The 12,782-nt window shown below is 40.3% G+C and overlaps 1 protein-coding gene across 3 annotated transcripts in view; it reads right to left on the bottom strand.

Moving 5' to 3' along the window:
• The window catches only part of LOC129764296 (nuclear receptor coactivator 6), a 68,340-nt gene extending 62,082 nt beyond the window's left edge, over positions 1 to 6,258 (bottom strand). For 2 of the 3 annotated variants that reach the window (XM_055763236.1, XM_055763235.1), the window contains exon 1: positions 5,484 to 6,258. In XM_055763236.1, coding sequence (XP_055619211.1) covers positions 5,484 to 5,501 — 18 coding nt within the window. In that variant the 5' untranslated portion in view covers positions 5,502 to 6,258. The remainder of the gene's footprint in view (positions 1 to 5,483) is intronic. The other variant, XM_055763237.1, reaches the window with a different exon arrangement.
• Positions 6,259 to 12,782: the final 6,524 nt, after the last annotated feature.

Raw genomic sequence — 12,782 nt, forward strand, 5'->3', positions numbered from 1 at the left:
TCGAGTTACTTTCGCAGGTTCTGTTCTCCCAAACTATGTGAAAGTAGAAAATGTTTTTTTCCCAGTGCGCCTGTTTGTACCGCGGGTTTATAATTGTACCAAATGTAAAAAGTTGGGACACTCGGTTAGCCACTGCGGCAACAAATTTCGTTGCGGCAAATGTGGCGATAAACATAGTGAGGATTCTTGCACTCAAACAGTGGAAAAATGTATTCACTGTGGCGAGAATCCTCACCCTCTACAAGAGTGCCCAAGGTACAAACAGCACTCCGACAAAGTGAAGCGTTCTATCGCTGGACGCTCCAAGCGGACTTATGCTGAAATGCTAAAGACCGCATCAGCCGCTCAAAATGAAAACCAATTTTCGGTTTTGTCATCTCAAGAATCGGATTCTGATTCTGATGAGGGTCATACTTCGGCTGCACCAGAATCTTCAATAAAGGATGAATCATCAAAAAGAAAGCTCTCTTCACCAATGGTGCACCGTAAGAAAGCTAAAATGACCCTCGGAAGATTGTCTAATTCCAAGGGTAATAGTAGCAAAAAAACGAATCCGAAGGCTCCTTCTCAGCCTGTTCCTGGTTGCAGCAAGGATTTTACGTCATTACCCAGAGAAGAGAGAAATAAAAACGCTGCTCCTCGATCTTCTCGTAGAAAATTCGCGTCTAATCGAGGATTGATAGCTTTTTCGGACATTGTGGACTTCATACTAAACACGTTCAAAATTCAAGACCCCCTCAGAAGCCTTATTTCTGCCTTGCTTCCATCTTTAAAGTCTTATCTTAAGCAATTGACTGCTTCATGGCCCCTCCTTGCATCAATCATATCTTTCGATGGATAATTCATCTAACGTAGTAGAAGATATGATCAATGTGCTACAATGGAACTGCCGTAGTCTAGTGCCTAAACTAGACTCGTTCAAATTTTTACTTCAAAATTATGATTGTGATATATTCGCTCTTTCCGAAACATGGCTTTCTTCTGACACAGAACTCAACTTCCACGATTTTAATATTATTCGCCTGGATAGAGATGATTCCTATGGAGGAGTACTTTTAGGGATCAAAAAGTACTACTCTTTCTATAAAATTCCTCTCCCAGCTCTATCAGACGTCGAAATCGTCGCTTGTCAAATAACTGCAAAGAATAAAGAACTCTGCATAGCTTCAGTATACGTTCCCCCGAATACTTCCATTAGCCGTAGTCAACTTTGGAATCTAATTTCGATTCTCTCAACCCCAGTTCTAATTTTGGGTGACATGAACTCCCATGGTACTGGGTGGGGCGATCTTTATGATGACGCTAGGGCGGCTATTTTTTACGATTTATGTGACGATTTCAACTTGACTATCTTGAACACTGGTGAAGTGACACGAATTGCAAAACCTCCGGCTCGGGAAAGCCGACTCGATCTATCTTTGTGCTCAAACTCGCTATCATTAGATTGTCAGTGGAAGGTCATCAATGATCCCCATGGTAGCGATCACTTGCCAATCAATATATCAATCAAGTGTAGCCCGCAATCCACTGAACCATCTCGAGTTCCATTTGATCTAACAAGGAACATCGACTGGCAAAAATTTGCAACGGCGGTAACAATCGGTGTCGAATCAATAGATATACTTCCACCATTGGAAGAATATCGATTCTTCGTCGATTTATTGTATAAAAGCTCACTGGAAGCACAAGAACGAAAAGTTCCAAGTGCTTCATTTAAAAGAAAACCAGCCACTCCTGGCTGGGACGATGAATGCACAAAATTGTATTTGAAAAAATCTGATGCTTTCAAAGCTTTTCGCAGACATGGAACATCCACACACTTCGAGGAATATTCAAAGCTTGAAATACAGCTGAAACAATTAGTTAAAGCAAAAAAACGCGGTTACTGGCGCAATTTCATCGAAGGTCTTTCTCGTGAAACCTCAATACGCACCTTGTGGAGGGTAGCTCGCAACATGCGTAACCGCTCATCTACCAAAGAGAGTGAAGAATACTCCAACCGATGGATATTCGATTTCGCTAAAAAGGTCTGCCCAGACTCAGTTCCAGCCCAACATATTCTTCGAGAAACGTCTCCGAGCGGTGGACCTCTGGACAGACCATTCTCAATGCTGGAATTTTCTATGGCTCTTCTTTCATCGAACAACTCTTCACCCGGAAGCGATATGATTAAATTCGTTCTTCTAAAAAATCTTCCCGATATCGCGAAAAGACGCTTGCTAGACTTATTCAATACTCTACTAGAAAACAATATTGTGCCACCCGAATGGAGACAGGTCAAAGTGATAGCAATTCAAAAGCCTGGCAAACCAGCGTCTGACCATAACTCATACCGTCCGATTGCTATGCTCTCGTGCATTAGAAAATTACTGGAGAAAATGATCCTTCGAAGACTCGATCAATGGATCGAGACAAATAATTTGCTATCAAGTACACAATTTGGGTTTCGCAAGAGCAAAGGAACAAACGATTGTCTAGCGTTGCTTTCTACAGATATTCAACTGGCCTTTGCGCACAAAGAGCAACTGGCTTCAGTATTCTTGGATATTAAGGGAGCTTTTGATTCAGTTTCCATAGAAATTCTGTCAGACAATCTGAACAGATGTGGACTTCCTGGAATTTTGAATAACTTCTTGTACAATTTGTTGTCAGAAAAGCAAATGAACTTCACCCTTGGACAGCTGACCACTTCCAGAAATAGTTATATGGGTCTACCCCAAGGCTCATGTCTCAGCCCCCTTCTTTATAATTTTTATGTGAAAGATATTGACAGTTGTTTGGCAGAACAATGCACGCTAAGACAACTTGCAGATGATGGTGTGGTTTCCGTCAGAGGTCCCCATGCCGAAAACTTGCAAAGACCATTGCAAAATTCCCTAGATAACTTGTCTTCTTGGGCAAGGAACTTAGGAATAGAATTCTCGCCGCAGAAAACAGAACTGGTAGTGTTTACTCGAAAGCGGTCCCCAGCCCAATTGCAACTTAAGCTTTTGGGGAGAAACATTACCCAATCATTGACCTTCAAGTACCTTGGTGTCTGGTTTGATTCAAAATGCACTTGGAATACCCACATTACGTATTTGAAGCAAAAATGTCAAAAAAGAGTCAACTTTCTCCGCTCGATTTGCGGCACGTGGTGGGGAGCTCATCCGGGAGATCTCATAACGCTTTATAAAACAACTATTCTATCTATTCTGGAGTATGGCTCTTTCTGCTTTCTCTCAGCAGCTAAAAGTCACCTTCTAAAATTGGAACGAGTTCAATATCATTGTCTGCGTATAGCTCTCGGCTGTATGCACTCAACGCATAACATGAGTCTCGAGGTTCTGGCAGGAGTAACTCCTCTACAGAACCGATTCTGGGAACTTTCTCTCAGAATACTGGTGAAATGCGGTATCACGAACACACTTGTGATTGAAAACTTTGATAAAATGCTTCATCTAAATATACAATCTCGGTTTATGAGAATTTATCATCACTATATTTCATCAGATATTTGTCTTCCATCGTTTACTCCAGGCCGTGCTCACTTCACCATCAGCAGTTCCTCAATTGAATACGATCTGTCGATGAAACAAGCAATACTTGGGATTTCAGATCAGCTTCGACCAACTTTCATTCCCCGTATTTTTAACCGAAAGTACCAAAAAGTCAATTGCATGAAAAGATACTTCACTGATGGGTCTCGCCTCAATGGATCCACTGGCTTCGGTGTTTTCAATGAAAATTCAAGCGCCTTCCGTAAACTGCAGGAACCTTGTTCCGTTTATGTTGCTGAGCTGGCAGCAATCGACTTCGCATTGGGGATGATCTCCAACAAGCCTGCAGACCATTACTTCATTTTCTCGGATAGTCTCAGTTCGCTTGAGGCTCTCCAGTCGATGAAAACTAGTAGGCACCCATCTTATTTCCTCACAAAAGTGAGACAGCAGATGAGTGCACTGATCGAAAGATCTTATAAGTTATCCTTTGTTTGGGTCCCCTCTCATTGCTCAATTCCTGGCAATGAGAAGGCGGACACTCTCGCAAAGGTGGGTGCCCAGGAAGGCGAATTGTTTGATAGACAGATTTCATACGATGAATTTTTCCAATTACTGCGTCAGAGTTCCCTCTTGAGTTGGCAAACCGATTGGGACACTGGAAGTCTTGGGCGGTGGTTATATTCAATTATTCCAAAGGTTTCTTCGAGAGCGTGGTTCAAAGGTTTGGACTTAAGTCGTGACTTCATTCGTGTAATGAGTAGACTTATGTCCAACCACTACTCGCTAGATGTGCATCTCCACAGAATAAATCTTGTTCAAAGCAACGTCTGTCGGTGTGGAAACGGTTACGATGACATCGATCACGCAGTTTGGCAATGTACGGATAATTACGCAGCCAGAGAGTACCTTTTGAATGCCCTTGAGGTCCAAGGAAGACAACCCTATGTTCCTGTTAGAGACGTGTTGGGAACTCGCGACATCTGCTATATGCAGTTGATCTATATGTTTGTGAAACGGTCTAGTATAAGTATTTAATGCTTTTGTGTTTTTCTTTTTCGTTATTAGTTTGTTTGTCTTGTCCCCCCATCTCACCGTCGCCCACCCTCGACAGCTAGTCAAACACCAGATGCTATCCCTGGTCATTATGCACAATGCTACAGTGCGTGCGGCAACTCTCGGTTGAGACAACGATACCTCATATCCACATCCCCAACCTGACCCGTCCCACAAAAATGTTGCCCTTTTAACCTCGAGTAAACCGCGAGTATTCGGTCGAATCCTACTAAACATAGAAATTAGTTGAAACTTTGTATAAACAAACCTTGAATTAGCGGCTCCGCAAAGCTTATGCGATTGAGCCTTACAAATAAATGAACTGGATAAAAAAATAAAAAAAATTGTAATAAAAATAATCGCGGAATGTAAATTCCTGATGGCACTAGAAACTGAATACAAAAAAAACGGAATATTGATCTCAAAAATGACTTTGTCAATTGAGAAGACTCATTTTGCCCCCCTGTCTCGACGCTGAAATGTATTCTTAAAATTTTACCCCGAGGTCACATAAACAAAATTTCCAGAAAACGCTAACGCTAATCTGTTTATAATCGTAAAGAACGACATATTATCGTTCATATGATACCCGTATGTTTGGGACTTGGTGCCAGATTCCTGTTATGATCCCAAAAATCTAACACAAGAAGCTCACACGACGCCTTCTAATTCTCATAACAACATATTATATAACAACCGGCGAAACAGATCTAATTTCCTGTGATATCGAATATCCTCAATTCGATACAATATGTAGGTCAACCGCCTCCTATTTTTAACCTCCAATTGCAAATACGTGGAATTGCAGCGAAAACCGCTGTCTGGAAACACTGCAACTGAGGCGATGAAAATGATGAATGTGCAAAAAACAGACATCTTGTCTAGTGATTCATAACTCTCTAGGGCAGCCTCAAAAGCAAAGCAACAACGAAAAAAGAAAGTTCTTACCGTATTAGAATGATCCATGACACACTGGTCCAGTGGTCAACATTTTTCCGGCTGTTCGGCGGAGGCTGATGGGCCACTTTGTTGTTGCTTCTGTTGCTCCACACCTTCGTCTTGCTCAAAAACTCGACGTCGTCTGCGACATAATCATCCGAGCTCGGGAAGGGCGATCCGCTTCTCGAATGATGCACATCCGCGCCCAAAGTCAAGCGGTACTATCTGCTTGCTATATCAGAATTCGCCATCAAAAATTTGCACCAGGCATAAAAAATTCCTTCTTCGCTTTCGCCCCGTTTTCCGATGGCTGCTGGCACTGAGCCGAGGTAAGAAAAGCTTGCTCTGCTGCAGGTAGGGGAATGAAAATAATGAAACTCTTCACAAACTCTTCTTTCGCTGCTCTTCACTGGCTTGTGTGACACGAAGAAAAAGGCTCTCGATATCGCTGACGATTGCCGGAAACCCTCCCTCTTGGCACTACTACTATGCGCTCTCAATTTACCACTAATAATAGCTGGCACTTTTTTTTTTCGTCTTGCTTCACCGAACTTCTTCGCAGCGAAGCAATTTTTCGTACTCTTCTTGGAGCGTAACTATCACTCCAACGCACTTTGATGCCCTCTTTTCGGCGAAAGGACTCTCCTAGGAAATCTTCCCCCACGGTTCCTGCGATATGCTGCTCAGAAAATAAACTTTTCGGGGAAATTATCTTCGATTTGATCTGAAAACCGACCCGACGACAGTCTCTTGTCGAACGCGAACGTCAAAACCAAACCGGATATGCGTAGAGCGAGACGATATTGGTCGACGAACGGAGGCCGGCGAACACCAGCTCGAGCAAACGTCAGAAATGCCGGATAGAGTGAATATCGGTCAGGGCTACCAGCAATACGTGAAAATAAATGATGAGCTGAACTGATTTGACGCTATTCTGCCAAAGATTTTGAAAATACCAATGGAAAATGCAATGATAAAGGAACCATTTGGTGAGGGAGACGTGATCTGCACCTAGTTGCGTATATATAAAATTAAACATAAATAAAACACGATATGACAATATTGGACTTATTTTAAACCTTTTGGTCATTATTATTAAAAAAGAAAGTTGTTTTGGAAACTGCAAACATTTGAATTTGGATGGCTTATCTGTAGGAAACATGATAGATGCGTAGCAACGGTACATTCTCCCAAGTTGAATTTCCCATTCAACAAAGGCATCAGAATTTATTCCGGTGTCAATGATCATAGAAATTGTCACTTCGTCTGGTATTCCATGAATCGGCTGAAATAGAGATGGTCGTCGTTGAGACAGAGCGATTATATTAGGGACATATTAAAAATATATATGTACATTAAAGTGTTAGCGAAAATGGTCATGACAAATTTAATCAACCTACCATGTACATTTTGTGTATTGACCCAAAAAAAAACACCTGTGAAAAATTTCATTTTTCAATCGGACATTATTTAAGTTGGCCGTACACTGTTTGCCCGGAGGTCAAATATTTGTTATTTTTTGACAGATAAGGTTTGATTTGATATTTGTACAAACACTATTTTGTTTGCCACTCTTCAATTTTCAACAGTAGTAAACAATATCAAACACCGAACATGGAAAAAATCAACTGAAATATTCAAGATAACCTAACCATGTACCGACAGGTTCGAAGAACAGACTGAAAAAATATTTTAGGCATCCAATAATTGAATATTTGCTTGTCGTGTTTTGTGTAGAATATATTTGATCTGTACACGTTGACCAAATTTTATCTGTCAAAATAGAGTCAAATATTTGTCTTCGGTCAAACAGTGTATGAGCACCCTTAGGAATGCCTCAAAACGCTCAAAGTTATGGTTCTGGGACCCTCGAAAATCAATGTTGGGCCCTATTATGCAATACGAGTCGAACAGATTTTTGCTCGTTAGTTTTATTTTATTTTTATCAATATAGAGCAGTATCAAACTAGTGGTATCGACAGTATCGAACTAGTGGAAGATTTTTTCGATTAACATAATACGGCATTTTTTAAATCAAACGCTCAATTCGATTTACAATACAGGGCCCATTGTTTTAGAATGAAGCTAAATTACCTCTTCGGTAGGATTAGTTTACGCATTGAATTACTCTCGCGAGAGCCTATCGCGATTCCATGAAAGCACATAAAGTAAGAACCAAGCCCCAAAATCGTCCGTTGAAGTGATCGCATAAAAACACGATTCTCGTAAACACAAGTATTTTGAAGATCATATTCTACTGTCTCGGGTGCTCCCTTGGCCGAGTGGTTAGCGTCATAACTAACATGCCGGGTGTTCGGGTTCGATTCCCGTTCTGGTCGGGGGAATTTTTCGTCAAAGAAATGTGATCACGCGTATTCTAGAGCTTGCCACTCATAATGCATTCAAGGCGTGTTATTTGGCATAGAAATCTCAACTAAGTACTAATAAAAATGACGCAAGTAATACTACGTTGAGACGGCGAAGTTCCTCTAGGAACGTTAGTGCCATTGAAGAAGAAGAAGATTCTACTGTCTCGTAGCCTTTAAGAAAACCATTTGACAATTTCAAATAATCTCTTGGGCCAATATTCAACAAAAAAAAGTTTTAAAGCGACATGGAGTCTACATTCTGAGGAAAATAACTTTTAATGTCAGTTCAGCACGATAGTAAACAGGGGTTGTATATATTGTGTTGATGCTTTTGACGTAAAACTACGTCTTACAGAAAGGGTGTCTAACCAGAAAACAGGTCACGTTTTTATGAAATAAAGTTAACTATTTTCACAGCAAACGAATTCTGATTATTTGCACAACAATCAAATCGGAAATTCACTAACATTTGTTTGATATACTATACATTACAATACAATCCTCGGAGTCATGATTGATAGAAAATTGAATTTCAAGCTCAATGCAAAACTGGTCAAGAGAAAGAATGCGGATCACCTGAACGTTCTAAAAGCGATTAAAGGAAGACTGAAAGACAGCCCACGAGACTCCCTTTTGAATATTTTCAAAAGTTGAGTCCGTCACTGATGACGCCTCAGTCATTGGGGCTTTATTTTGTTTTTTTTTAAATAAAAACCGGTTCACTTTTGTAGAAGTAACTGAATTTGTTGCGTGAGCGTTGAATCTGAAAGACCCTGTAAAACAAATAGTCTAACATTATCCTGCGACAAGCCCTTCTTGATGATTTTAGTCTAGCCTAACCTGATCGATTAATTTTTCGAAAAAGGAATTTCTCCGACTTGTACTGTGTTCCATATTTATCATCAAACTTTTAACTCAGAATACAATTAAGGAGGACCCCGGTCTGGCACATCGAAAAATTCGAATTTTTGTTTTTTTTGCATTTTTGGGAAGTTTATGCCTTCAGAAATGATGTCCTAAGAGGATTTTTAGATATTTAATTTCGTTGGAAAGTTACAGCCAGAAGTATGAAGTCACCTCAAGGGATATAGTATTGCTGTACGAATTTTTGAACGGGTTTTTCCCGAAACCATGTTTATTGGTTAACTGGTAGTATTGATATCTAAGGATCTACTCGATCGATTTGGCTGAACCTTTCTATCAGCATGTAAAAATGAATTATCTAAGGCGTTACATAGTCGTTTTTAATACCTAATTTTTTCGATTTTTTATGAGCTTTAAAACAACGATTTTACATGAAAAATAATTAATTTTTAACAAAAATGTTCGCCATTTTGGCAATTTTTCTAATTTTCAAAAACTTGTATGTACCGTTTTAGGTATGGTCCTAAAATTTCAAAATATGTTTTGGAATTAGTTCTGTAACACTTCGTTGCTTCAGAACCGATACCACCAGCAAGGTACCGATTTTCAGACAGCATCTACGCATCCAGCTATAAACAGCGTACTAATCATTATTCGTATACTCAAAAAATGAAAAATACATCTTCGATTATAGCTTTAACAATTACCGGGTATTTGAACACTTCCCTTTTATCCTAACATCCGCAAAAAAATCTCTTAAATTCATTATTTTTCGAGCTTCCAGACAGGGATCCACCCTTAAGGCGTATTATTAGCTCCCACCCTTAGGGCGTATTATTAGTGCTCCCGTGGCCGAGTGGTTAGCGTCCCACACTATCATGCCGGGTGTTCGAGTTCGATTCCCGTTCCCGGGAGATTTTGACGTAGGATTACGTCTTTCGGGAACATATTGGGGTACAAATTGAAAATCGTAAAACGAGCACATCGTGAAAATTGTCCAATTTCAAACGCTTATTGCTCAGTCATTTCACGATGTATTGATGAGATTTTTGCGTCAATCGATTTCTGCACTCCATAACAATTTTTGATATTGAAGAAAATAATATATGACTTCAAACTATTTATCGAACAGTTAAAAAATCTCAACCCCTATCCTAACGGAAATACTCACTTCTGATTGGTCGAAATTGACGACACATGCGACGGTTCATTAACAAAGACATCAAAACCAAGCTGCCTGCGGGAAATCGGCATTGCAAATGCATGAAAGTAGGGGGGACTTTTGCTCCCACCGAAATGTGTTCCCTAACAGAGACATCAAAAACAAGCTGCCTGGGGGAAATCGGCATATCAAATACATGAAAGTAGGGAAAACTTTTGTTCCTTAACAGAGATTTCAAACTCAAGGTACCTGGGGAAAATCAGCATGTTAATACCCTCGTGGTCGATAGTTTAACAAATGGCGCGCACAAATGGATAGTGCTCGATATAACTAGCGTGGACATTGCTGATTGCATACGTGCTGACAAATAAGTAGGGGGCGATGAACGAGTGTTTTTAGTGTTTAAGAATATTGAAGAATAGTAAGAAAATTAAAGAATGATGTTTCAATGAACTGAATAGAACTTATGTTTGATAGAATATAAATGAAATTTTAATTTGGAACTTTTCTATTGGTTACTTCGTGAAATTTCATATAAAAATTTTTTCTCTGTAATAAAGTAACACGTTTTTTTTTCTGGTGAGAAAAATTGATAAGTGTTCTCTCGTGATACGCATCACCCAATGACTAATCACCATCCTTCTATCATCAGTCGGTTGTGAACACTGGTGGAGTGAACAAACAATACCTAGCAACCAGACAAAACCGCTCTTTTTAGGGCTACCAAATCATTATCGAAGAGTTTAACAATGTTAAACTTCAAACATATCCAAAATCAGCATACAACAGATAGCCTAACGGAATCCTACGTCAACTATGCGGTCGTGTCTCGGACACAACCCTCCTATGACTTTTTCGTCAAAGAAAATTCTTCCGGCTTGCACTGTGGTCACGCGTATTCTAGAGCTTGCCACTCCAGAGTACATTCAAGGCGTGTTATTCGGCATAGCTCAACCAAGTACTACTTATAAAAATGACGCAAGTAATGCTACGTTGAGAAGGCAAAAGTTCCACTGGAACGTTAGTGCCATCCAAGAAGAAGAAGCGTATTATTAGCGTAAAAGTCTCAACTAATGAGAAGAGTTCAAACATGTCGCATTTAGAATACTACACAAAAAAGGTGAAATTTCTCTACACTTGGAAAAATTCTCGGTCGAAAACTACCAAATACAATGCAAACATTAGCAGACCCCCCAGCAAACATTAAAGTGCGATTCACATACAACATCCACGTCATGTTCACGTTCCGTCCCGTCACGTTGCGTCTATTATTCTTCCAAGCAGTTCTTATGCAAACATTTACATACACCGGCAACGGCAACTTCGATGTGCTGTTGCTGGTGTATGTGAATGCATCAATAGGAATCGAATGGAAGAATAATTGACGCAACGTGACGGGACGGAACGTGAACGTGACGTGGATGTTGTATGTGAATCGCACTTAAGTCGTATGAATAGCTATAATTGGAGGCGATATACATACAACCAAGACACATTTGTATGATATATGATGCAGATAACTAGCATATACACACAAAAGTGGAGGCGATATGCGTATATGCCATATTTTGTACGCATATAAAGCCGTATATAACGATATGCGATTTGATACGACAACGTTACCACTCTATCCATCGATGACATGGAAAATCGTGTTTTTGCATTTTATGCATTTTATGTCCTGCGGTATTTCCGCGAGGTGTCGTTGTAAGCGCGTAGTTCTAGTTGTATTCATTGTATCGAGTCATAGCTTGTTGGAAAGGTTGCGCGCTATAATATAGTCCTTGACAGTGTTTTGTTTGGTTAAGTCGTTCGTGAGGTATAGTGTCACAAATATGGAGCAAAATAAAGAGAAAATCCGACATATTTTACAGTACTACAAAGGCAAAAATGCATCTCAAGCTGCCAATAAAATTTGTGCAGTTTATGGACCCGATACAGTTTCCATTTCCACCGCACAACGATGGTTTCAACGTTTACGTTCTGGTGTAGAGGTCGTCGAAGATGCGCCACGCTCCGGAAGGCCTGTCGTCGAAAATTGCGACAAAATCACTGAATTAGCCGAGAAAGACCGGCATAGTAGCAGCCGTAGCATCGGCCAAGAGCTGGGGATAAGTAATCAAACCGTTATTGACCATTTGAAGAAGCTTGGATTCACAAAGAAGCTCGATGTATGGGTGCCACACTCGTTGACGCAAAAAAACCTCTTTGACCGTATCGACGCATGTGAATCGCTGCTGAATCGCAACAAAATCGACCCGTTTCTGAAGCGGATGGTGACTGGCGATGAAAAGTGGGTCACTTACGACAACGTGAAGCGCAAACGGTCGTGGTCGAAGCCCGCTGAAGCGACTCAGACGGTGGCCAAGCCCTCATTAGCGGCCAGGAAGGTTCTGCTGTGTGTTTGGTGGGATTGTCAAGGAATAATCTATTATGAGCTGCTTCCCTATGGCCAAACGCTTAATTCGGACCAGTACTGTCAACAACTGGACCGCTTGAAGGTAGCACTCATGAAGAATATTATATTTTACTCGATAACATTAGTGAACTTGGATATTGTCATATCTGAAGACTGGTGAGAAAAGCGCGTATTAACCATGTTTATTGTTGCCATATGGCAATACGGAAGTATAATAAGGATATAAGCATTTTCGTGCATTTTCTGCGGGAAAATGTCAGGGGTTAGACATCAATTGAATATAGGCTACCCAAAATCAAAATCAATATGGCGTCATTTGTTTATCAACATATCATTTACGAGGATTGAAATCGAAAAATGCGCTGCTTTATTCTAACTGCATGAGCGATTTTCATATTCCGGTTTCACATGGAGGTGTTCACATTTAACATGGAGTTTAAAGTTAGCCACTATTCGACTATATAACCGCACCGAGTTGTACACAACAGTAATTG

The sequence above is a fragment of the Toxorhynchites rutilus genome, chromosome 2 (genome assembly GCF_029784135.1).
Source record: "Toxorhynchites rutilus septentrionalis strain SRP chromosome 2, ASM2978413v1, whole genome shotgun sequence".
In the NCBI taxonomy this organism is placed as follows: Eukaryota; Metazoa; Arthropoda; class Insecta; order Diptera; family Culicidae; genus Toxorhynchites; species Toxorhynchites rutilus.